This window comes from Podarcis liolepis (assembly GCF_965112155.1).
Source record: "Podarcis liolepis genome assembly, chromosome: 13".
Classification (NCBI taxonomy): Eukaryota; Metazoa; Chordata; class Lepidosauria; order Squamata; family Lacertidae; genus Podarcis; species Podarcis liolepis.
In genome coordinates, this window is record NC_139573.1 from 11729700 (window position 1) to 11756937 (window position 27238).

The 27238-nt window shown below is 42.1% G+C and overlaps 2 protein-coding genes across 2 annotated transcripts; both read right to left on the bottom strand.

Annotated features, from left to right (window-relative positions):
* Positions 1-997: 997 nt before the first annotated feature.
* Positions 998-11118, bottom strand: LOC310691366 (vomeronasal type-2 receptor 26-like). Its single transcript, XM_083471144.1, has 4 exons — positions 9866-11118; positions 7105-7332; positions 5156-5282; positions 998-2059 (listed from the first exon to the last, which is right to left on the bottom strand). The coding sequence occupies exons 1-4, from the start codon at positions 10832-10834 to the stop codon at positions 1158-1160; spliced, it is 2226 nt and encodes a 741-aa protein (XP_083327270.1). The 5' UTR covers positions 10835-11118; the 3' UTR covers positions 998-1157.
* Positions 11119-12885: 1767 nt separating this feature from the next.
* Positions 12886-19443, bottom strand: LOC310692612 (vomeronasal type-2 receptor 26-like; the record flags this gene model as incomplete). Its single annotated transcript, XM_083473555.1, has 4 exons — positions 18910-19443; positions 17221-18118; positions 14921-15064; positions 12886-13195 (listed from the first exon to the last, which is right to left on the bottom strand). Exons 1-4 carry the CDS (start codon positions 18926-18928, stop codon positions 12886-12888), a joined length of 1371 nt encoding a protein of 456 aa, XP_083329681.1. The 5' UTR covers positions 18929-19443.
* Positions 19444-27238: the final 7795 nt, after the last annotated feature.

Here is a 27238-nt window from a genome sequence, read left to right on the forward strand (position 1 = left end):
GAGTCTGGAGCACTGTCTACGTATGGGCAAGGTGAGTCACTTCCTGTCTCCCTTCATAGCCCCAGGTCAATTGAGGTATGAAATTCCAGAAGTGTAGAAATCCAAGCTTATCCTGGGAATTCTAAAATTGATTAGAGGTGTCTTTTTGTGCCTAGAATTTCTAACGGAGTGCACATGTGATTTTCAGTTTGGATCACTTTTAAATGTTCTGCTTCAACATATTATGAACAACGTAAATGAATATATACATGTAGGGGCTTCAAAATGAATCAAACAAAACACGATACATGACTTTATAGAATTACTGTTCCCAGGAAATTCTCACTTTCCATTCATTTCTTAAGATAATCAGTACATGGAGGGGGATGGCTGGGTTGGTAATTAACACAGAGTCAGTTCTTGACTGGCTTCCTTGAGGTGTGATGACACAAGCTGGAAACTGAATCTTGAGTGTGGCAGTGGGCAAGCAATCTTTGGCCATTAGTACTGGATTCTTACCTTCTTCTTCATCCTTACCTAAACATAAAGTGAGTATCTTTATTGCCTGGTTCCCTCTATTTACTTACCATTACTTTCTGCAGCTTTTGAAATGGTTCAGTCAACTTTTTACACTGTTTTGGTTGCTAGTGCAGTTAGACATATAGTGAAGACAAAGTATCTTGCATCCAACGTTCGGCAATTCATGGCTGTCTCACCTGAACTTGATAAATGCCCAGATCACCCAAAATAGGCTCAGTTTGGCTTGGGGTCATGGTCAACCCTGATGGATAGACTAAACGACTCAGTAAAAGGCAGCTTCTCAGGTTCTTGCATTCCTTTTCTCTCTGAACTCCATCATCTCCACAGCAGAGGTTCAGGGATTCTTGGGAAGATAGGTGGCATCCCTTTGGATGCAGGAGAAGATGAGTAAGGGGGCATGTAGGCATTCAAGTGGTTGGATATCATCCACAGTTTCTTGCATACACATAAGCCTAGTTCATTTACACCTCATGCTGGATATCAAGAACATAAATGGTAAGACAATCTCTATTGTTATTTTCATCATTTTGTTATTTTGATCATTTCAGGTAACTTCCTTTCTTGAAAAACCACAGGGAAATTACCATGCTAACAATTCTACAGATTCTAAATACAGAAATGACAAACTCTACTGTTCTTTACATCTTTCTCCGTATCAGCTGCTCTCTGTTATTCAGCTCAGGCCTCACCACAATAATGTAGCATTTAGGGGAAAAGATGCAACCCAGCAGCCCAGCACTGGAAGCCAAGATGGAGAAGATCTCCACAGCCACCATGTATTTTCCTCTAGTGCTCAAGTACGTGGGAATAAAAGAGAACCAAACACTGCAGAAGACCAGCATGCTGAAGGTGATGAACTTGGCTTCATTGAAGCTATCAGGCAACTTCCTGGCTAAGAAGGCCACAGTGAAGCTGATAATGGCCAGGAAGCCCATGTAGCCCAAAATGCAATAGAACATGAGAACTGACCCTTCATTACATAAGAATATAATTTCTTCAGTCATTGAGTGCATGTCCACATCTGGGAATGGGGCCGAGGTTGCGAGCCAGAAGACACAGAGTCCCACTTGAACAATGGAGCCGGAAAGGACAATGGAATAAGCCAGTTTTTTGCCTACCCACTTCCTGATTGTGGAATCTGGCTTGGTAGCCATGAATGCCAAAACCACTGAAATAGTCTTGGCCAAGATGCTGGAGAGGGCCACAGAGAAGACAATGCCAAAAGCCGTTTGTCGGAGTGGGCAGGTTGCCTTATTAGGCATTCCAATGAACATCAAGGAGCAGAGGAAACACAAGAGGAGGGAGATGAGGAGAATGTAAGTGAGGCTTCTGTTGTTGGCTTTGACGATGGCAGTGTCCCGGTGCTTAATGAAAATGCCAAGTACCATAGCTGTGATCAGAGAGAATAAAAGCACAGAGAAAGTTGAAACCACGGCCAAAGTTTCACCAAAGCCTAGGACGTTTGGTTTCTTTGGAATGCACTGATCCTGCTCTTCATTTGGATATTGATCCGGAGGACATCTGGCACAGGTTTCCAATCCTGAAAAAATGTGATATAACCATTGGAAACAACTCAAATAAGCTTATGAGGTTTTGCATGAGGAAAAGTTTCAAAACTTTTTGCCCAAATGCTTGTGTCCTTTAAAAAAAAATAATATTTATTAAAAGTTTAAGAATTAAAGAATAAGAAACAGAAAAAATAAACAGTACAAATCAACACATTACAATACATATACATAAAAAGCAAAGCATAAAAAACACAATATATCAAAACAAAAACAAAAACAATTAAAAACATATCCAATATTTCCATATCATGATCTTTCATTAACTTGTTTCAACGACCTCCTCACACCTCCCTTTTTGTATTCTAGTTATTAATTGTCCATTAAACTTTAATTAGTTTAATGTTAAGTAAACGTCCAGTGCGCTTCCAACGCCATAAATCTTATCTCAGCAGAGAATTTCGTGCAGCGGTTGAAGAAGGCAGGAGAGTCAGTACATTTCAATGAAGAATCCTGGAGCAAGCAACTTTGGAACTCAGGAAAAAACTTTATTTACAAAAGAAAAAACCCTGGCGATAAAGCACACATGCTTTTATCTCCGGCATAAAGAAAACTTTACTCTAAGCTTAACTCATATTAGCAAACACGGAGAGAGAGAGAGAACACACGGGTGAACTGACTATTTATACAAACTAACTCACATTCCTGGATGCTTAATGACTTCCAGCTGCTCAGTGATTAGAGCGACTTGTTACCTCTTAACCCTTTAGTACCAACATTAATTGTTTCAGCAAATCCTTTCCATCTTTCAGTATTTTCTATCATATAATTATCATAATTTATTTTAACCTTATCTTACCATTAATACCCTAAAACTTATTTATACTTAACTCCTTATAACATTTCTACTAAAGCCATATAATTTCATTCCAACATTTTTCTAACACTCATTAATTTTACATTTCTCTAAATAAAATTAAATTAAAATTCCAATCCTCTTCCACCGTCTCCTCTCTCTGGTTTCGGATTCTGTCAGCCCTTTCTATCAATACCATATAGTCCATTAACCTGGTGACCTTCTGTCCGAGGCTCTTAATTCTCTTCCCTGTCCCTTCTGCAGATCTTCTTCATATATATCCATGCACATTACTTTGTCTTCTGCTGATCTTGGTCTTAATTGCCTTCCTTTGGCGCTGAGGAGTAGATCTCGGGGGAGCTCCAACCTAGCAATGTCTTTATTCCTTCTCAACAGGTCAGCCCATTCTCCATAGTCAGAACTAAAGTCCAAAAAATATTTCAGAGCACCACTCTCCCCCTGACCCAAATCCAAATCCCAAAGGCCAAAGCATCCCTGCATAGGAGGATCTATCCAACTTTCCTTCTCCAGTCCAAGCAGGGTTTCATCCCACCAAATCTGACTTTCTCTAGATTCAATCATAAAAGGCAACAGCTTATTTTCATCAAATTGCCTCTGGGAGGCCGGGGCTCCCTCCACTTGAATTACTTGAGATTCAACAACAACGTTCTCCTTCATCTTCTCCACAGCTTGCCATGTCAAAACAGATTCCTGGATCAATTCCTGAGTAATTTCTGTATACCTATTCCCTTTTTGTCCCAACTCGGCCGTTCCCCCCCCCCCCAAGTTGTCAATTTTAGTAATCCTCACGTCCGTCTTCTCATGAAGCTGTTCCAGTAAAGCACTTGTTTTGCAAAATGCAATCACTAGGGCTTCTTCTGTCAACATTCTTGTCCAAGGTCAAACTCTAGTTCTCACACTCTTTAATCTCTGCAGCTGAAAAATTCCCCGGATCCACTCCTGCAACAGTTCCAAAAGCTCCCTCTAAAGGAAACAATTTCTATTTGTATCCATCCTTTTAAGCACAGATCCAGCCACCGAGCTAGTTTCAATTTTCAGTTACTTCCCCCCTCCTTTTTAAATGTAAAAGGAAACAATTGAAACAATGTATTACTCTTATTTAACTATCTGTCAACATCATTTTGTTCTCAGTCAATGAAGCATTAATCTTACTGACAGTCCGTTCCCAGGTTCGGAACAGTGATGATTTATCTTTCTTCACTCTCTCTCCTGCAGGCTTAAACAATAGAATCCCCCCCCCTCTTCTCCTGCTTCCAAGGGGGGTTTAGTTATTTTAACCGATGGAGATTTAATCCTTTACAGAAAACTTTCCAGGCTTTAGCTTGCAACATCTTTGCTTTACTCTGTTTACATTGAAAGGAAGGCGGACTTCCTGTTTGAGACCTTCCCGTTTCGATGCCAAATTAAAAAGTTTAGAAATCCAATTTTCCGTTCTACTCACGGGTAGTTGTTTAGAGTCCAATTGTCCACAGGAAAAAGTCAGCGCTCTCCGGCAACAGCAATGCGGCTTCACTCCGTGAAAGAAGCAGTCAATTCAAAGCACCGCGCCGCTCACCCCACGTCGCTCCGGATCCCCGAAACCGGGTCTCCCTGTGAGTAGGGGGGCGCAAAAGGTGCCAGCCGAATCCCACGTCCACAGGCTTCTCCCGCCTGTGGTTTTTAATGGGTCTCCGCCTCGCCATGGCAGTTCAGACCCTGTTTTCCACGGAGCGGATTCCTCCCGATCAGAGGAAATCCGCCATTGCCAGAGGCGCCAACCCGGAAGTCTCAAAATGCTTGTGTCCTAAATGCTTTGAAGATAAGGTCCCCAAAGAGCTTTCTTCTTAGAGAAAAAACTACCACTTCTATTGCATCCTCCTTCCCCCAAAACTATAGTTTCTTCCAAGTAAACTTGGAACAAAACAGAGTGGGTGGACATACAATCATGGTTTAAATTGTTAAAATGTGTTATTAAGATGTGGCAGTACAGCAGTGCGCCACTTGCAATAGGAAACTGTATTAAACAATTTAGAATTTGTGTGGATACAATGTTGGAAAATCTTTACATTACAGATCAAGCTCACATCCTCATGGTATACTCCCTAGAAGGTTAAGATAATTTCTTCATAGTGGCAGCTTTTACTGAGACTGAAGTGAAATCATTCTACTATTGTTCATAAACAATATAAATTGGTATCAGACAGAGCAAACCCCACTTCCAATTTGATCAGAATATGTTAAAATAACTTGTATATGGTACTATGACATCTCTCACCCTTTTCATCTGAGAACATCCCACGAGGACATGGATCACAATCATAACAACAAAACTTCTTCCCCTCCTTCTTTTTCTTCTCATAACCAGGAAGGCAGTTGGCATTACATAAGGAAAGGGGTGGCACCTATCCAAAGGGACACGAAGGGGTTAATATTAAGAAAATGTTTTAGGGGATTCATCTAACATTAGGTGATCTACCAGTAAGTAGGAGGGCCAGAAATGTTAATGTGCCAAAGCAGCACATAGAGTGCGATAAAAAACTACAGTTCTAAGCATCATACAAACACAAGAAGATTACAATTTTTCATATCTAGATTGATTAATGCTGCAACCATCACATAATTCAATCTAATACTACTATCGGTTATTTGTTTTGATGGAATTGCAGCCTCATGCCCTTTGCTTTAGGAAATTCACTTGATGTCCCTTTAGTGAGGTTCGAGGTGTTGGGATTTGGAAGTAGTGAAATATTGTGGTTCTGCTCATATTTGGACGGCCCCTACCACTTATACCATTGGAATAAAGTGAAGATGAAGTGAAGATGGTGGGCAGATGTATTGGGGTTGTGATGGACTGGCTTTATAAAACCAGCTTTATAAAAAGACAGGGGACTACAATACAATGTGTACATATAATAAGTTGGAACTTTTTGTTCTCTACAAAATCAATTTATAAATTCTGGTGTCATTTTTCAAAAAGAAATATTTCCAACATTTCCCCCAATGATTCTCAATATATGAAAAAAGAATCTCTTCATCCTTCATATACAAGGAAATGGGCATGGTATTTAGCAAATATTGGTTTAACAATTCTGAAAGCAAAATGGATGTGGGCATTAAAATATTCCAAAAATGCTTATCCATGTGAACCTGAAAGAGGACTATCTTAAGTCAATATTCCAATGGTACTTTACTTTATACAGAATTTATTTATGTATTTATTTTGAGAAAACAGGCATTGTTCAAGGCATAACGGAATTAAGGCAGATCTAATAAATATCTTTTAAAATAATAATTCCTTTCTGGACCAAAGTACTGAAGATTTCTCCTTCATAAGTCAGCTGTGGTTGAGCTTTTCACAGCACTGTTTTTCTTTACCAATATATATCCTGAAAGCAAGAGCAATCATACTGCCATCTTTAGTTCCAGTATAACTGAGATCTGCTTTTGAGGATATTGATGCCTTCAATGCAGTGGTGTACCTAGGCTCCCTTGAGCGTTGGCAAGGAGATATATCAGTGCCTCCAAAGTTGGGAGGGACCATGGAAAAGAAACTCAAAAAGTTTGTTTTTTGTCACCTTTTGTGCTCCTTCGGTCACTTTCTCCTTGGCCATCGGTTCTGCCTCCTGCCCTCCTTGGTCTGTCTGTCTGCCTTCTTTCCTGCATCCCCCCTTCACTCACCACCTTCCTTCCTTCCTTCCTTCCTCTCTCTTTTTTCTTCCCCCCAAGCCCTGCTTGGCACTCCGCTCACACTTATGATAGTTCCACTGGCCAACTGGGGATGCGGAGCCGCACAGCTGCTCTGATGGCCAACGCCAGCAGCTGGATTCCTCCACTGAGGCACAGAGAGAATCCTTCATGCCTTGCCCAGCAGCCCATGGGGTACATGGATGGGCAGCTGGGCTCCAAGACACTCTGAGGAAGGCGTTTTGTGGTCTCCTCCTGGGCTTGGGCCCGTGGCAGAAGCCAATCTGACAAACACCTTTATACATCCCTACTTCTATGATTCCAACTCAACACTACAGTCTCAAGCAGCAACAGAAAAATTCACGAAGTCTTTTGTGCATATTGCTGTTTTTTATGAATGTGGTTCATTTGTTTACTTATTCATAAAATTATTAGTAGCAGCATTATTAGTAGTGGCAGCAGAAGTTGGGCAGCACTTCCCTTTTCACATCATGTGGCAAAACTACACTCTCTCCCACTTGTGTGCAGTGATTTCCTTACCTGGGTGAAGACTCTGTGCCATTGGATTCTGTCCCCATTAATGGTGAGCTCTTTGCCAGGAGGGGCCTGAGGATCCAGTCTTCCAACTTTGACCCTGACATAGGAATTATTTGGGAAAGTGACCAGGTTCGTAATATCAAAGCCAGCTGCTAATTCTCCATGTTCATTTAATGTGATTTCATCCCCAGCACTGTTGTTGAATGAGATTCTCTGCAGCAATGAGTGGAGCTAGGTGGAAAGAGAATCAGAAGTCATCCTGTTTGGGTGTGAACATCCTGTTTGGGTGTCTGAAGGCGGTTAGGGGGTGGATAGTGGCTAATGGATTGAGATTCAATCCCAGCAATACAGAAGTAGTGTTTCTGGGGACAGGGGGCAGGTAGGTGTGGGGGGGATTCGCTAGCCCTGAATGGTGTAACTGTGGCCTTAAAGGACCAGATGTGCAGCCTGGGAGCCATTTTGGACTCACAGATGTTTATGAAGGTGCAAGTCAATTCTGTGTCCAGGGCAGCTGTCTACCAGCTCTGTCTGGTATTCCAGCTGAGACCCTACCTACCTGCCTGTGCACTGTCTCACCAGAGTGGAACATGCTCTGGTTATCTCCCGCTTGGAGTATTTCAGTGCACTTTATGTGGGGCTACCTTTGAAGTTGACTCAGAAACTAAAACTAATCCAAAACACAGCTGCCAGACTGGTGACTGAGAGTGGCTGCCAGGACCATATAACACTGGTCTTAAAGGAACTACATTGGCTCCCAGTATGTTTCCAAGTAAAATGCAGAGTGTTGATGCTGACCTTTATAGCCCTTATTGTCTTTGCTCCTATATACCTGAAGGAGCATCTGCACCCCTGTCATTCAGCCAGGATGCTGAATGCAGAAAGTGTGGCTACACTGAGCCACCTGCCCTGCTGAAAGCCCTCCCATCAGATGTCTAGGAAACGAATAACAATCTGACTTTTAGAAGACATCTGAAGGGAGCCCTGTATAGGGAAGTTTTAAATGTTTCATTGAAGCCTTAGTTTAAGGGGGATTCATTTGCCCGCTTGCCCAGGACCGAGAAGAGCAAAAGAGCACCAAAGAAGCAACTTCCTCTTCAGAGAAAAGAGTTTATTAAGATCTGCGCAGAGGCTGCCAGTGGAATCACTTCCAAAGACTGACCGCAAATACATGGCATTTGGCAGGCATTCTTATACTGAAGGTACACCTTTCCCTTCACCAATCACCACTCGCCAACCAAGCATTTTACCTTGAGGGGATAATCACGTTAAGCAAGTTCCTCACCTATTTCCTTGTCTTATTTGGTAAGCCTTTTCCTTGTGCCTACGTGGCTTCTCATCTACTTGACCAGTGTCATAGGCCAAACTTGTTTAGGCAATCTATATTGGAATCTAAAGCCAAAGCTGCTCAGGCAATCTATATTGCAATCTATCACAAGCCAAACCTGTTTATTGGAATCTAAAGCCAAAGCTGCTCAGGCAATCTATATTGGAATCTATCACAAGCCAAACCTGTTTAAGCAATCTATATTGTGACAGGGCTAAACCCTCCCTTCCTTCATCATGTCTTGCGTTTTGTTTTGACAGAGACTTCCCAGAGTGGCTGGGGTACCCCAATCAGATGAGCAACATCACTGCATGGCCCTGGGTTCCCAGGCACCCACAACATTTTTAATGATGGGGCCAATATTCTGCAGCCGGCAGGGCTCTAGTGGGCCCTCCTGCTGTTGTGATGGGCTCCATCACTACCTCCTGCTGCAGCAGTGGGCGATGGAGCCCCTTACAGACCCTTTGGGAGAAGCCTTAGAGAACCCTCTGAAAGGCCCGGATGGGCCTGCCTGGGTGCCTCCAAATCTGTAACCTCACATGTAGCACATGACATCACACATGCGCACCAGACCCCCTCAATGTGGGTTGAAACATAGTGTACCTGGCCACAAGGGTCATTTCAGGCAGCTTGAGATACACTCTCAAGTGGCTGAGGCATCCCAGCCAGAGGAGTAGTACATATAAATAATAATAATAAAATATCAAACATTAAATACTTCCCAATACAGGGCTGCATTCAGATGTCTTCTAAAAGTTTTGTAGTTCTTTATCTCCTTGACATCTGAAGCGAGGGCGTTCCACAGGGAGGGCGTCACTACAAAGAAGGCCCTCTGTCTGGTTCCTGGTATATATTTCATTAATGTATAGTACAATGAAGAAATTATGACATTTCTAGCAGGATGTGTATGTGTGTCATAATTTCTACATTGTACTATACTTTAATGAAATTAAATATGTCTCCCCTCCAACTAAATCTTGGTCATTTTTGCATGGTAAAATCACCAATTTTATGGTCTATTTTCCAGTATACTTAAAATCCTTTGCTTAGTCTGGGCTACCCCACATTTTCTTCAAAACATTGCTTTGAACAGTAACTACCATAGAGTTATCAAAATTTTCAGAAGGAAATTAGGAACCACTGGTCTAATTAAATGCCAGTAGAAATATTGGAACAGTGCCAGTTGTAAATGTTTAAATTTTTAGAAAAATTATTAACTTGTCAAGTAGTTGCTGCTTGTGTGTCACTTATGAAAGTCTGTATAATCTAAAGTCTGCTTAGTATAATTATAGGAAATGAAATAATTTAAAGTTAATCTTTGAAGTATTTATTACTTTAATTATTTACTTATAGATGAATGCCAACTCACATTATATTATCAACACAGTGCAGAACACTGAACACTTTGCAAGATGAACACTTAATAAGAGGAAACATTACCTGCCAAGGCTCTACATTCTGAGAAGAGAGTCTGTCTCCACCTTTTGTCCTTTGGCTGATGGCTTCAGAGGAGTACCTAATATGTAAGGCATGTGCCAGAGCATACACAGCATTATAGATACTGTAGCTGTGACCGGTCATGCTCATTTCAAAAAATGGTGCAGGAAGGCTCTCCAGCAACTCCTCTCCAGTACATGTGTCTTCTGACGCTGTGGAATTTGAAAGTGAACAACTGAATGCTTGTCCCCAGAAATCGTTGATAAAACCATCTGCATCTGCCCAGGAAGGCTTTACACTCCTTAGGAATTCTGAAAAGTCTTGAATCTCATTGGAGTGAATCGCAGACGAGATAGCACCATGGAACATTTGTACATTAATTTCAATAATTTTTTTAAAAGCATATAATATGAAATCAATTTGGGCTGTTGTAATCCATACTTTTCCTCCAGGTTGCTTCCTCTTAGATGGAGGCAATATCAGCTGAATCATATTCCTTACCTCTATAGTACTTGATAGCCATAAAATGGATGTACTTTCTCCATATATAACAACTGCATTAGCTTTGCTTGACATGAAAGCTGGGGTCAAAAGCCTTGTTTCACCCACCATATGAAGTATGTTACCAGTGAAATGCAGATTGTATTCTATTTTTTCAGTGAATTCTGAACAGATTCCATTCTGGAAAAGCATTGGTTCAATGATCTGCAAGAAATGTTCTCCAGCTTCATTATTTGGAGTGATGAGCCCGACCCATTTCCATCCGAAATGCAGAAGTAACTGGATAATTCCCTTGTACTGAAGATCTTCATTGGGGACCATGCGGTAGAAGGAAGCAACTTTGATTTGATCATTTGTGGCTGGTTCAAATGAACCATATGAAATCTGAAAAGGAAAGAGCCAAACCTTTCCAAGTGGAAACAAGAATTCACAATGCACCCATTTTCTGAGTATAAATCCTGTATATCCCATATTTTACTAATCTTAGTCAGGGCCGACCCCCATTTACATAGAAAATATATTTCTCAAAAACCAAACAAACAATATTGCTCATTTAATTTTGTAGATATTAATTCCTATTGTTATGGGAGTCATCACAGCTGCATACTTGTACAGAAGGATTCTCTCCAAGAACAGGAGAGCTTTTATCCTGCACTGCCTTCAACAATACTCCAAAGTGGAACTGGAGAAATACAAGCAATTGATCATTTGATCTTTTGGTATATAATCTTTATAACACTTGTAGAGAGAGGTTGATGGCATTTCTACTAAGAACTCTTGTGGGAGGATCTCCTGGAAATTCAGAAGATTTCCTAAATATTGTGCATTTTATTTTTATTCGACCACAATAAGCCATAACATATAAAAGATGCAGAGCTACCAAAGGAGCAGAAACAACTATTTATGTATGCGACTACAACAGCACGGATACTATTGGCCCAGAGATGGAAAAAAGATAAAGTCCCGACCAGAGAGGAATGGCTGCTGAAGTTGATGGACTATGCTGAAATGCTGAAATGACCGGGAAAATCAGAAGAGAAGAACTTTAAGAAGGAATGGGGAAAAATCATAATGTGTTTAAGTGAACACGGAAAACACCTAAAAACTCTGACGGGATTTGAATAATGCTTGTAATGTATGAAAACCTATGGTAAAAATGGAATACAGTGGTACCTCGGGCTACATACGCTTCAGGTTACATATGCTTCAGGTTACAGACCCCGCTAACCCAGAAATAGTGCTTTGCTTCAGGATGAGAACAGAAATCGTGCTCTGGTGGCGCGGCGGCAGCAGGAGGCCCCATTAGCTAAAGTGGTGCTTCAGGTTAAGAACAGTTTCAGGTTAAGAACGGACCTCCGGAACGAATTAAGTACTTAACCCAAGGTACCACTGTGGAGAAAATAAGAGAAACAGTTGGGGGGGGAGATTGATAATAGTAACCATGGAAGGGCGGGGGGAATGGAAGGATTCAGAAGATCCTAAAGGATAATCCAGCAAAAATTAAGGCAACAAAAAAGAAGTCTAGTAATGCAGCAGAACAACACCATATTGGTAAGAATACACCCCTCCCCAAATGTCAGAAAAATAACAAGAAATTTGTTTTCAATAAGCCTCTGAAAGTGGACAATACTGTGTAAGAAGGTAAAAAGCTTCTGGGAGATGATCTATAATGAGTTAAAGAAAATGCTGAAATATACTTTTGTTAAAAAACCAGAAGCTCTCTTGTTGGGAATACTGGATAATGAAATTAGTAAAAAAGATGTGAAATTAGTTTTGTATGCAGTAACAGCAGCCAGAATTTTGCTGGCACAGAAATGGAAACAGGAAGAGATGCTCACAAAAGAAGAACGGAGGATGAAACTGATGGAATACGCAGAAATGGACAGATTGACGGGGAGAATTAGGAACCAATGTGACCAGAGATTATCTGGGGACTGGAAGAAATTTACAGAGTATATCAAAAATTTCCGTGATGATAATAATAACGTTTGTTGGCTTTCAAGAAGCTCTGTAAAATTACTGTTAGAAATATTGTTTGAAAATATGATGTGATTAAGAGTATTTGAGTGCAATATAATATTGGGAAATGTGAGACGAGGATAAAAAATAAACGGAAAATTATCAGACAAGCTGAGGGAAGTTCTGGAAAAAAGGGTTTAAGTTAAAAATGGATGTATAATTTTGTAAAAATGTTTTTTTAATGGAAAATCTAATAAAAAATATTTATTAAAAAAGAAAGAAAGTGAACAATACTGAAGATCATCATACCTATACAGGAAGGTTCCCCATTTATAATATTGGAAGATATCAAAAAATCTTTCATTAAATATATAATACACACATTCTTTAGAACCTAGGTCCTTTCATGTACCCGGTTGGGTAATAATGTTATTCTTCCCCCCCAAAAAATTCCATAAATTGCAATCCATTTCCCTTTTCCATTTTGCCACTTCAAATTTAGGCATCAACAGATTCCTAGTGGGAGGAGAAAAGAGTGAACTACGGCATGAAATATCAATTTTTCAAAACTCATATTCTACCTGTGGAATCTTGTGAAGACCTAAGATGTCTGCCATGGATGAGGAGGTGTCAGAATTAAGTCCCCCAATGACTCCTACCACATTTTTCTGAATGCCACATATGTAGTTGGGGACAAAGTGATGCGAATTAAAGAGCAAATCCAGAGTGTTTCGGTAGGTCATCCTTGAATCAAAATAGCTATCATACATGTGGAATCCAAGAGTGACATTGGGCAAGATCTTGGGATTCTCATTGATCTCATCAACAGCAAACACCAAGGCGAGGACGTGTTGGTAGAACTTTCTCATAATCCTGCAAAGAAAATCCCTTACCATTTTATAGGGAATTAAACAGTGCACAACACTTAGATCTGAGGGATACAACTTCCTCAATTAAATCATGTTAGAAATACGGAAATGATTTTGTTTCTATAGAGTTAATGTTTGGATCTCTCTTCCACCCGAATCAATTTTTTTATTTGCCTGAACATGAAGACTGAGAAGTGATATTCACTTAATAACATTCTGTTTTTCTAACCACGTTGCTTTTTATTACTAGAAACATGTACAGTTATCGAAATCATTAAAAAGCCCCTTCATCAGTAGTTGTCCTTAGCAACACAAACTGGTATGAAATGAAGATAATGGAATTGGCAGCTGCCATTTTGGATATGAAGAATGCCGACTGATGATCTGGAAGTGATGATTTTAAAGTGGCTCTCATCCAATTCTTACTCAGTGCATTTAATGCTTATCCCTGATTGTTTTCAAAGTGCTTTAGACATAACTTCTATTTTACACCATCTTTCACTAAAGCAGCTCAAGCTGGGTTCCATAGCTCTCCTCTCTCCCCTTGCTTATGCATGAAAGCCCCTAGTGTGTAGCTGGCCAAGTAAATGGAGATTTGAACCCAGATCTCCCCAATGCAAGTCTGCCATGTGATATTACTGTGGGCAGGAGGATCAATGACTAGAGAGCAAGTGGTGGTGATCTGAAACAGAATCAACTCAAACATGGTTCAGGTTTCATTTCTGCACCTGGTACATGGAAGGGAAGGGGCAGTGCTGAAGAGGGCTTACTTCTTCACTACAATTGTGTCCACAACTAGCTGTCTGGAAGAGCTTTTCAATGTTGAAGATAGGTTTGTTATGTGGCCAAGAGAACATTTCTCTTATAACTTTAGCAGCCTGCTATTATAACTTTAAAAACACTTTAGGGATGGAATAAATCAGATTCGGAGTTGCATGCCATGATTGGAGAGAGTCAAATGGTATACAGAGCACTCTCTGTTCCATCTTTGCTGGATCAGTTTAAATTATTGTGCCCTGAGGATGTAGTGACTGTGCTTGAAGATTTGAAGCTGCCAAATGGATCCCTTGACCCTTAACAATTGTGGCTTTTGAAATCTAGCTATATGGAATTGACTGGCAGTGGCAGACTTCGGTACTATGGTGCCCTGGGCGAGGCCAAAATTTTGCACCCACATAGCCCTTGCATGGCCTTCCCAAAGGTGGGTAAAGCTGTGACCGGATTAAGGAAGGAGACACGAGGCTCGGGTAGGGTCCTCGAGCCCCCACCCCATTCCCAAGGCTGGGAAAGCGCTAACTATGCTTTGGGAACTGGGGAGGAGGACTCTAGGATATTGTCAGAGCTCATGCCTCCTTCCCAAAGCCCAGCGCCATGTTTACCAGGTTTTGAGACAGCACTCCCATGGCTTGTACCCAATGTGTGGCCACTTATTGCAGAACTCTAACGCTGCTCCTGTGACTGGGGAGGTCTAGCTTCATTGGAGGATGCTCTGATCAAGGGTAAAATAGCATTATAAAATCTTACTATTTGGTTTAATCTTACTTTGGGTTTTAAAGCAAACCAAGTACTTTATTTGTTGTTGTTGTTTAGTCGTGTCTGACTCTTCGTGACCCCATGGACCAGAGCACTCCAGATGTATTTATAGTCTCTATAGCACTATAAAGTACTTCATACTCAGATATAAATGTAGAAAGAATAAATGAAATGATCTTAAGAGCCATTTACTTACATTGGGCTGTTAATAAAGACCTGAGATGGGTGTTCATCGAAGGAAATGCTGGGCAATATGTATTGGATATGAGACATTATCCCACCAATGATAAGGTCACCTTGTTCATACCACTCATGTGGAATATGCACAGGATTATTTCCGCTGCAAACAACAGTATGCACTTGGGGCACCATATTGGGAAACAGCAGGAGAAGCAGCAGCAACAACATCCTGATCACAAATATCCTTATTCACCCCGACTTTCATACGCCTCTCTACAATATTGTTACTATCATCACACTGACTTGAACAGGATGGATTTGGTGACAGCTGACTCTGTCAATTGTGTATTTCAAGAGGCAGGTCTCCACCTTCTCATTAACTTCAGCACTGTCACAAAAAATTCATTGAATGCTATCATTTGAAATCTAACCAATACAATGAAAAGCAAAAGCTGGCCTCACCTCTTTTCCCTTACCTTAGCGCTCTATGGAACACCAGTGTACTTTTAATCATTTCAGATTTAATTTTTATTTCTTATTTTGCATTCTGCCTTTTGGAGTTTTTCCAGGTGAATTGATTACCATAATTTTAATAATTATAGAGGAGATAATTACTTTTGCAATGTTTTTGGGCTCGTTGTTGCATCACCGGTAGGAGAACGGCCAAAGTAAACATATCTGTCACATCACAGAATCAAAGGTTAGGAAGAGACCTCCAAAGTCATCTTGTCCTATCTGTTTGCTAATGCAGGACACCCAGAATGAAAAACAAACCAAATACCTTGACCAACTACACTCTTCCTGCGGCACCCCTGTGGGGCTCCAAAGCCCAGTTATGTCACCCCTTGCCTGCAGAGCTGGCAGCCTCCCACCCTTTTACAAACACCCTCACGTGTTCCCTCTGCCACGTCGCTTCTGCCCTCTCCTTGGGAGTCCTCTGGGCAGCTGCTGCTGCCTCCCCTGGTCTCTGAACTGCCCCCCTAACCCAAAGAGAGGTACCTCCTAACACTGCCCCACAGGGGCCTTGGGAGCAGCCCTGGCCAGCCCCCGAGGCAACATTCCCCAGGGGAGCTTCTAGCCAAGGCTTTGCAAGCCTTTGGGAGGCTGGGTCACAAGAGGGCATCAGAGGAGGGAGGGAAGGAAAGAGGGACAGAGGCCAGTCTTGTCCGTGGCACCCCTGACCATCATTCAAGACACCCCAGGATGCCACACTGGTTGAAAACCACTGGTTCCAGACATCTCTCTCTTACTCTGGTAGGAAGCATTAATCCAGAAGATTGTCAGGGTGGCCCATCAGTGTAAGGCCGTGATAGGCACTGTTATGCCGTCTAGATGTTTCTGGACTACAGCTTCCATCATCCTTGATAATAATGGTCTGTTATGAGCCGGTGGGAGCTGTCATTAAGCAACATCTGGAGGGCTACAGATTGACTACCCCTAGTGCAAATAAGAGTGGGGAGTAGAAAAAGGCTCCATTTCTAGGGTGATATTGATCTGTCAGGGCTATGTCAAGTATTAGAGACCACTGAGTCTAGAGCAGTTTCTACCTATGGCAAGGTGAATCACTTCCTGTCTCCCTTCGCAGCATCATGTCAATTGATGTATGAGATTCCAGAAATGTAGAAGTCCAAGTTTATCCTGGGAATTCTAAAAGCCTGCAAGAGGCATAGATGCCATGGAGTGGGGTGTCTGGCAGGGAGGAGTGCCGGATAGTGTCAGGTGTCTGCCTTCTCCCAGGAAGGTACAGCTTATTATCAGATAGGACTCTGCCTTTTCAGAAGTTTTCCAGTCTGATGCTGGCATCCACAAACTGACTGATGGCCCTCTCCACAGCGGCCCCGGATCATTCTGCTTCATCTAATCCAACCTGCTGCAACTCATGACTGTCCCACATGAACTTGATAGATACCCAGATCTCCCAAATAGGCACAAAAATGGCTTGGGGAAGCTTCTCAAGTTCTTGTGTTATTTTTCTTCTCTTCTCTCTGCACCCCAGAATAGCCTCAGAAGAGGTTCAGGGCCTCTTGGGAAGATAAGAGGGCAGCTCTTTGGATGCAGGAGAAGAAGAATAAGAGGACGTGTAGGCATCCAAGTGCTTGGAAATCATTCATAGTTTCTTTCATACACGTCATCCCTGTTCATTTACACCTCATATGCAACTAAACTGGATATCAAGAATATAAATTATAAGAGACTCTCTTCTGTTATTTTGATCATTTCAGGTAACTTCCTTTCTTGAAAAAGGATGGTGAAAATACCATGAAAACAATTCTACAGATTCTAAATACAGAAATGCCAAACTATACTGTAATTTACATCTTTCTCCGTATCAGCTGCTCTCTGTTATTCAGCTCAGGCCTCACCACAATAACGTAGCATTTAGGGGAAAAGATGCAACCTAGCAGCCCAGCACTGGAAGCCAAGATGGAGAAGATCTCCACAGCCACCATGTATTTTCCTCTGGTGCTCAAGTATGTGGGAATAAAGGAGAACCAAACACTGCAAAAGACCAGCATGCTGAAGGTGATGAACTTGGCTTCATTGAAGCTGTCCGGCAACTTCCTGGCTAAGAAGGCCACAGTGAAGCTGATAATGGCCAGGAAGCCCATGTAGCCTAAAACACCATAGAACATGAGAACTGACCCTTCATTACATAAGAATATGATTTCTTCACTGCTAGAGTGCATGTCCACATCTGGGAATGGGGCAGAGGTTGCCAACCAGAAGGCACAGATTCCTACTTGAATCAGAGAGCAGGAAAGGACAATGGAGTAAGCCAGTTTTTTGCCTATCCACTTCCTGATTGTGGATCCTGGCTTGGTAGCCATGAATGCCAAAACCACTGAAATAGTCTTGGCCAAGATGCTGGAGAGGGCCACAGAGAAGACGATGCCAAAAGCCGTTTGTCGGAGTGGGCAGGTTGCCTTATTAGGCATTCCAATGAACATCAAGGAGCACAGGAAACACAAGAGAAGGGACACAAGGAGAATGTAAGTGAGGCTTCTGTTGTTGGCTTTGACGATGGCAGTGTCCCGGTGCTTAATGAAAATGCCAAGTACCATAGCTGTGATCAGAGAGAATAAAAGCGCAGAGAAAGTTGAAACCATGGCCAAAGTTTCACCAAAGCCTAGGACATTTGGTTTCTTGGGAATGCACTCATTCTGCTCTTCATTTGGATATTGATCCAAAGGACATCTGGCACAGGTTTCCAACCCTGAAAAAAGGTTGCATGACAATTGATAACTATCCAGAATATGCTTAAGAGTGGTTTTCTTGAAAAAATCAGGAGACTCCTTACCATAGTGTTTCCATGAGGAAAAGTTTCAAAACTTCTAGTGCAAATGCTAGTGCCCTAGATGCTTTGAAGATAAAGTTATGCATGGAATTTAACATTTCCTATATGGAGAAACTATATTTTTAGTGATCCTCTTCCATATTCTTAGAACAACAGGTACTGCATAATGAAATCAGAGAAATATTACAGCTGAAATCTTGGAAGCAAGAGGGGTGATTTTTATAGGATTTTAACCCGGTCCCCAAAATCCTTGTTCTTAGAGAAAAGACAATCACTCCTATTACCTCCTCCCCCCTAAAATTTTTAGTGCTGTCTTCAGGACAAAACAATCTTGGGGTGGAGCTACACTAGTGATTTATAACGGTAAAATGCATTATTAAAATGTGACACCACAGCAGTGAGCCACCAGCAATGGGAAACTGCATTAAACATCATGGAACGTTATATTTAATAACGTTTCAAAGATCAATATAGATAAAGTGATGGAAAATCTTTACATTACAGGTAAAGTCACATTTTCATGTTATACCCACTAGAAAGCTAATATAATTTCTTCATACTGGCAGCTTTTACTGAGACAGCAGGGAGATTATTGTTAATAGTAGAATAAAACAGAGCAAATCCCATTGCCGATTTGCTCAGAAGTTTCTAAAATGACTTTTATATGCTAATATGGCATATAAAAAAATATAATATGGCATATCTCTCACCCTTCTCATCTGAAAACATCCCACGAGGACATGGATCACAATCATAACAACAAAACTTCTTCCCCTCCTTCTTTTTCTTCTCATAACCAGGATGGCAGTTGGCATTACATAAGGAAAGGGGTGGCACCTATCCAAAGGGACACGAAGGGGTTAATATTAAGAAAATGTTTTAGGGGATTCAGGTAACATCAGGTGATCTATAAGTAAACAGGAGGGTCGGAAATGTTAAATGTAGGAACCATATGTGCCGAGGCAGCACATGTTGTTTAGTCGTTTAGTCGTGTCCGACTTTTCGTGACCCCATGGACCAAAGCACGCCAGGCACTTCTGTCTTCCGCTGCCTCACACAGTTTGGTCAAACTCATGTTGGTAGCTTCGAGAACACTGTCCAGCCATCTTGTCCTCTGTCGTCCCCTTCTCCTTGTGCCCTCAAACTTTCCCAACATCAGGGTCTTTTCTAGGGAGTCTTCTTTTCTCATGAGGTGGCCAAAGTATTGGAGCCTCAGCTTCAGGATCTGTCCTTCCAGTGAGCACTCAGGGCTGATTTCCTTAAGAATGGATAGGTTTGATCTTCTTGCAGTCCATGGGACTCTCAAGAGGAGATTTCACCCCTCCCATACCCAAGAATCTCCTGACCATCTCCTGATGGTTTCTGCTGACTCCACAGAGAAGAGGAGGCGTGTCCTGCCTATTTACTTATTCTGCCCAGCAACATATCTGTGTGTGTGAGAGAGAGTCAGTCAGTCAGTATATCGGAGAGAGTGAGAGTGTTAGAGATCCTAGAGATTAGATTGCTGCTAAGAGCAGCTGCAGACTCTCAGTGTAGCATTGCTTTATGCTCAGAATACTTAGCTCTGTATATAGTTTTGTACCATAGTTGTAGTTATAGAATAAAAGGAAGATATTTTACAGAGCTGCTCTCCGAGTGGTTTATACTCTGCAAGACTCTGCAAAACTCTGCTGCGCAACGACTGAAGTATTGAGACAGTGAATCCGGTGCTCTCAGCTCTAAGCTGTGAGTCCACAGCACTGTGACCGTTTCCTGCGGGAAGGAGGTCTCTGGCGGTGCTACCCAGCTCGCCCAGCCCAGTCGGGGTTGAGGTACATGAGTCCAGTTGGCGAACTGGCTCTAGGGCGATGCTGACATCGGTTATGGGCCCAGTCGTTGTTCCAGTCGTCTGACCTGGCGTTGTTCCAGTCATCCCAGTCGTCCCAGTCGTCCCAGTCGCCAGAGGTTTCTGTTGCTGATTGCCGGACGGTGGAACGGACGCTGCATGCTGGACTGATTTGCGGTGCCCAGAAGCAGAGCTGTTTTGGAGCAGAGTGTTCAAGCTGCCGCTGTTGCTGTTGCTGCTGCTTGATTTATGGAGGTATGTTGCTGACTGCCAAAGGAAGAAGATAGCATCCCTGTTTGCCTGTTAATTGCGCTCTGAGTGGGAGAGAGAGTGGCTGAAGGAGTCAAGGCTTTATCTGTGTTGCACGAGGGAAGTGTCTTGCTCTAAGTAATAGCAGACATGGCCTGTGCACATTCTGGCCAGATGGCTCTGTCCTTTCCCCTCCTTACGCCTGAAAACTATGGAGTTTGGCAAGTAAAGATGAAAGCGCTTTTACAGAGGGAAAAGCTATTTCACACGATAGAAGATGACCCTCCCGATGAGGATGCAGATAATTGGGCTGAGTGGCATGCTGCAGATATGAAAGCCCGAGGGACAATTGTTTTGAGTGTTTCAGACCACTTGCTGGTGAACGTAGAGGGTCAAGAGACTGCACAAGCTGTTTGGCATAAGTTGAGAGATATGCATCTGAGACAGAATGCTGGTTCCAGTGTGATTTTCTTTAAGAAGCTGTGCAGGCTGCAGTTGGAGAAAGGTGGTGATTTGCCTAGCCATCTATCTCAATTAAAGCGTCTCAGACAAGACCTTGTTCAGCGAGACCTGGCTATTTCAGAGGCTGTGTTTGCAATGTTAATGATCAATAGCCTAGATGAGTCTTATGATGGAGTGGCTGCCCAGATTTCCACGATGCCTTTTGACCGGCTAACAGAAGATTATGTCTCTAGTGTGCTTCTGAATGAGTGGGATCGCAGACAGGCTGTTAGAGAAAGCCGGGAAAACTGTGCTGTTAAAAATGTGCTTGCAAATGTGCCTGAGTCTTCAGCAGGGGAAAGTGAAAGTGAAACTGCTGCTGTTAAAGCTTTGAAATTAAAGCGGTGCTTTTCGTGTGGAGCACAAGGCCATTTGAGTTTCCAGTGCAAGAAGTCTTCAAAGAAGAAGGGAAACTTCAGAGGCAGAGGGGGAGGAGGAAGAAATCCCCAAGCACCTGCTACTTCAAAGGCCTTGATCTCTCGCTGTTCCAGTCAACGTGGGCGGAGTTTCTTCGTGGTCGACTCTGGCTGTTCAAACCACATGGCCAAAGATAAGAATCTCTTTGTTCAGCTTGAGAAGCAAGAGAAAGCAATTCATCAAGCAGATGGGACAGTTCTCACAAGTGTGGCTCAGGGAACTGTGTTCTTAAAGAGCCTGAATGCAACTATTAAGAATGTCCTGTATGCACCTGATATTCAGGACAATTTGTTGAGTGTTTCCCAGCTTGATCGTCAAGGGTTTAAGGTGGTGTTTGCTAAATCTCGCTGTGAAATTCTTAGAGATGGCAAGCTCATTCTGTATGCAAAATGTGTAAATGGATTGTACCAATTGCCTTTTGTTTCAGGTACAGGCACTGCAGAAGCAACTGAGAAAGAGTGTTGCAATTTGTCTGTGGATAAGAATGAGAAGTTGCATGACCAATGTATTCATTATTATCACCGTATTTATGCTCATCTGAATTTCCAGGCTGTGGCAAAAATGCCTGATATGGTTCAGGGTATGAGGTTAAAAGAATGTCCCTACCACATGAAATGTGTTTCTTGTGCTGAGAGTAAGGCAAGGCAAGCTCCCAAAGGTACAGAGTCTGGGAGAGAGGCCAAGAAACCATATGAAGTCATTCATGCAGACTTAGTGGGGCCTCTAGCGCTCTCTAGAGGCAATTCAAGGTTTTTCATGGTTCTGATAGACTCCTATTCAAAATATGTTTGGGTCTATGTGCTGCAGAAAAAGTCTGAAGCCTTTACCAAGTTTCGTCAGTTTTGTAAATGGCTCAGAAATGTACATAATGAGAATGTACGTTTTCTTTTCACAGACAGGGGTGGAGAGTTTTGTTCAGAAGAGTTTGAGAGTTTTCTTTCTGAACAGGGCATTGAGCATAGGACTGCCACGCCCAGATCACCCTGGCAGAATGGTTTATGTGAGAGAGTAAACCAGACCCTGCAGCAAGGAATCAGAACGCTGTTACATGATTCGGGGTTACCCAATCCCTTTTGGGCTGAAGCTCTTTCGTTTTTCTGTCACGTATATAACAGGAGGTACCAGTCTAGTATAAATTGCACCCCATATGAGATGCTCCACGGAAGAAAGCCATGTGTAAAGCATTTTAAAATTTTTGGTTCGGAGGTTTGGGTGCACACCTCGCATGGTGACAAACTGAGCAAGCGTGGAGAACATGGTATTTTCCTAGGATATGAGAAAGGGTCTTATCGTGTTCTGATCACAGACACGAAAACCATAAGGCTGACCAGAAGTATTGATGACAATCCACAATGGGACAGAGTTGGTGTTTTTCAGTATCATCCCATTTGTGATGATGGTGCAAAAGGGGCAAAGAAAGTTAAGAGGGAGGCAAGTGTTATTGGTGGTGATAATCCTGATGCCAATGTAGTTCCAGATGATGGCACAGATTATCAGAGCCCAAAAGCCTCAGGTGAGTCTGACGCTGACTCAGACTTAGCAGCTTCATATACTTTAGCTCCCCATTCTCCCAAAGAGGAGGAAGCACCAGAACAAGAGGATCAAAGAGTTTTGCGCAGACCCCAGAGAACAACCAAGGGTGTACCACCGAAAAGGTTTTCTGAAGAGTTTGCAAAGACTGCGGTCACAAGCAACTCTGGTGGAGTTTTTAAACCAGGCATGAAGTGTGCTGAGAGTAATAGCGCAAAACACTTTATTTATTTCCTTACCTGATATTTGAAGGAAAGCGTGTATTTGAGTTCTGAAAATGGTTTGTTCAAATCTGCCTAATTAGAAATGTCAATTTGTATCTGAGAGAAAGAGAAATGTGTGTGAAGATTTTTCTAGAAGCTGCTTATTCAATGGTATTGTCACAATGTGTTATATGCTGGGAAGAGAGATACCTGCAAATATGTTAACCAAGGTTGTAAGCAGAGAACAACTTTTGGAGTGTGTGTGTAAATTGCAGTTATGTTAAAGATTCTTGAAATGGTCGGATGAAATGGGGGAGGATGAGGAGATTTCACCCCTCCCATACCCAAGAATCTCCTGACCATCTCCTGATGGTTTCTGCTGACTCCACAGAGAAGAGGAGGCGTGTCCTGCCTATTTACTTATTCTGCCCAGCAACATATCTGTGTGTGTGAGAGAGAGTCAGTCAGTCAGTATATCGGAGAGAGTGAGAGTGTTAGAGATCCTAGAGATTAGATTGCTGCTAAGAGCAGCTGCAGACTCTCAGTGTAGCATTGCTTTATGCTCAGAATACTTAGCTCTGTATATAGTTTTGTACCATAGTTGTAGTTATAGAATAAAAGGAAGATATTTTACAGAGCTGCTCTCCGAGTGGTTTATACTCTGCAAGACTCTGCAAAACTCTGCTGCGCAACGACTGAAGTATTGAGACAGTGAATCCGGTGCTCTCAGCTCTAAGCTGTGAGTCCACAGCACTGTGACCGTTTCCTGCGGGAAGGAGGTCTCTGGCGGTGCTACCCAGCTCGCCCAGCCCAGTCGGGGTTGAGGTACATGAGTCCAGTTGGCGAACTGGCTCTAGGGCGATGCTGACATCCTCCAGCACCATAATTCAAAAGCATCAATTATTTGCCTATTAGCCTTCTTTATGGTCCAGCTCTCACTTCCATATATCACTACTGGGAAAACCATAGCTTTAACTATACGGACCTTTGTTGGCAAGGTGATGTCTCTGCTTTTTAAGATGCTGTAGGTTTGCTTTTCTCCCAAGAAGAAGGCGTCTTTTAATTTCGTGACTGCTGTCACCATCTGCAGTGACCATGGAGCCCAAGAAAGTAAAATCTCTCACTGCCTCCATTTCTTCCCCTTCTATTTCCCAGGAGGTGATGGGACCAGTGGCCATGATCTTCGTTTTTTTGATGTTGAGCTTCAGACCATATTTTGCGCTATGTACATCCCTGCTTCTATCATTCCAACTCAACACTAGAGTCTCAAGCAGCATCAGAAAAACTCTAGAAGATTACAATGTTCATTCACAATGATACAGTCAGCTTAGCATTCTATCTAATGCTACTAACCAGAAAGCTATCAACAAACAAGCATGTTGGACAACACTCTCTGATAGCCATTGGTCCTTCTTGGTGTGACATGTCTTCTGTGCATATTGCTCTTTGGTTCATTTGTTTATTTATTATTAAAATTATTAGGAGCAGCATTATTAGTAGTGGCAGCAGTAGTTGGGCAGCACTTCCCTTTTCACCTCGTGTGGCAAAACTACATGCTCTCCCACCTGTGGGCAGTGATTTCCTTACCTGAGTGAAGACTCTGTGCCATTGGATTCTGTCCCCATTAATGGTGAGCTCTTTGCCAGGAGGGGCCTGAGGATCCAGTCTTCCAACTTTGACCCTGACATAGGAATTATTTGGGAAAGTGACCAGGTTTGTAATATCAAATCCACCTGCTAATTCCCCATGTTCATTGAATGTAATTTCATCCCCAGCACTGTTGTTGAATGCGAGCCTCTGCAGGAATGAGTGCAGCTAGGTGGAAAGAGAATCAAAAGGTCAATGAAGTGTTGTAATAGTGTTACTAAGATTATTCATGGGGTCTTGAAGAGTCGGATACAACTAGACAACTGAACAACAACAACAAAATAATTCAATAGTTTTCCTGGGAGAATTTAAGATCTTTTCCTGGCTCTGTTTGTTTGAGTCACCATGGAAGCCAGACATTTTTATGCATATTATCTGATGATAAGAAACTACAAAAAGCCACAAGCACTGGCACCATCTCTCTGGGGCCCTGAGTTCCCAGGCACCCTCAAAATTTTCAATGAGGGGGCTATGCTGGAAGGGCTCTGGCAGGCCCTGCTGCTGTGATGGGCTCCATCGCTGCCACCTGCTGCAGCAGTGGGCTCCTACGGAGCAATGGGTGGGGTTGATGGAGCCCCTTACAATCTCTGAAGGCCATTGGGAGATGCCCTAGAGAGCCCTCTGAATGGCTGGGGCTCCTGCCAGTGTGTGACATCACATGCAGCGCATGACATCACATATGCACACCAGACACCCACAATGTGGGGCAGAACATGGTGCACTTGGCCACAATGGTCATTTCAGGCTGCTTGAGATACAGTACACGTGACCAATTTATGCCATTAACCTCATACAACAAATTGTCTAATTCAGTGGTTCCCTATTAGGGGTCTGGGGCACCATCCCAGCACCATCCCCTGCCGGGGTACTCACTTATCTTGTTAATTACACAGGGCAAACCTTCCAACCTCTGCTTGCAACCAATACCTGCTTGGTGGCAAGGGAAAAACTTGTGAAAGAGACGCTGGATGGCAAGTGAGGTGGGACTGGGAGGAAAACCTCTGACACAGTTTCTTAGGGCTCTTGCAATTGGTGTGGTGTGGGGGTAGGGAGAGAGCACAAATGGCTTTCTGCACAGGGTGGGTTCACATGCTTATCCTATATATATATATGTGTAGGGATCCCTTCCTCTTGCTCTCTACATTTTAACTGAAAAGAACTTCTAATCGCTTTTAACGATTATCAAGTTTAAAGGACTATTCCACTGCCTGTAAGGAGGGTTTTCAGTGAATCTTGACTTATGAGTTGGGGATTCATCTCATCTTGGAAGTCCAAAAAGGGTTTAATGTGTTTTTAACATTTTGTTGGAAGCTGCGCAGAGTGGCTGAGGCAACTGAGCCAGACGGGTGGCGCACATATAAAAACATAATAAAATATCATACATTAAAAACTTCCCAATACAAGGCATTGGCAGGGTGTCAGATCACTCTTTTCCCTAGACTGAGAGAATGGTGAAAAGAAATAAAGTGAAAAAATAAATTGGTGACATTTGCTATCGTCAAAAGTTGCAAAAACAAAGAAGCACGGGACTGAACGAGGGACAAACTTTTGGAATAACATCAGGATATCAGCTACGTGCAAGGCATGACAGATAGCAGTAACAACCGGTAAAAATAGACATAATGTTTTATAAGGACAGGAAGAAACAACATGGACATATTAAATGTCACATACAGGAAGAATAAGGATGCATGAGAACTTCACTTGTAGACTAATAAATCACTAAATGTGTTAATACGAATAGAAGTTATCAGTATTGCAGCTGTTGTATAAGGGATTACATTTATGACTGGAATATAATTGAAATTAATAAGATTTTGGAAGGCAGAAGTAAAGTAAATCGTCAAAGCATCAATTCTAACACACAGAGGGCCACCTAAATTATGTATTTGTGTATTTGAATCGATATTAGGAATTGTGTTGTAATTTGGCATTGATATAATGAGGCTATTATTGGATCATTGTAATTGAAAACTAATTTAAAAAATTACAAAAAACACCTTATTGATACAGGGCTGCATTCAGATGTCTACTAAAAGCTTTGTAGTTCTTTATTTCCTTGACATCTGAAGGGAGGGCGTTCCACAGGGAGGGTGTCACTACCAAGAAGGCCCTCTGTCTGGTTCCTGGTTTGACAGATATATTCATAAATAGATAGATAGAGATAAATACATAGATATAGGTTTAGAAGCTGCTGGAAACGTCGTAATTTGTTCATTTGTACTAAAATAAAATAAAATTTGTCTCCGCTCCAACTAAATCTTTGTCATTTTTGCATGGTAAAATCACAGATTTTATGATCTATTTTCCAGTATACTTAAAATCCTTTGCTTATTCTGGGCTACCCCACATTTTCTCCAAAAAATCGCTTTGCAGTTATCAAAATTTTCAAAAGCAGGGGTCCATGGCTTAGCTTTTGAAAAACAGAGGGTCCTCAGTAATTAGCTAATTCGGAACCACTGGTCTAATTAAATGCCAGCTGAAATACTGGAACAGTGCCATTTCTAAATGTTTAAATTTTTAGGAAAAAAATTAACTTGTCAAGTAGTTGCTGCTAGTGTGTCACTTATGAAAGTCTGTGTAATCTAAAGTCTGCTTAATATCATTATAGGAAATAAAATAATTTAAGGTTAATCTTTGATGTATTTATTACTTTAATTATTTACT

Excerpts from the sequence above, each read along its gene's own strand:
- LOC310691366 (XM_083471144.1), bottom strand. The coding sequence starts at position 10,834 with ATGGGATATACAGGATTTATACTCAGAAAATGGGTGCATTGTGAATTC. Across the intron at positions 5,283-7,104 it reads GGCACAGAGTCTTCACCCAG|GTGCCACCCCTTTCCTTATG; the intron begins GTAAGGAAATCA and ends CCCTTTGGATAG. Across the intron at positions 2,060-5,155 it reads GATGTTCTCAGATGAAAAGG|GATTGGAAACCTGTGCCAGA; the intron begins GTGAGAGATGTC and ends ACATTTTTTCAG.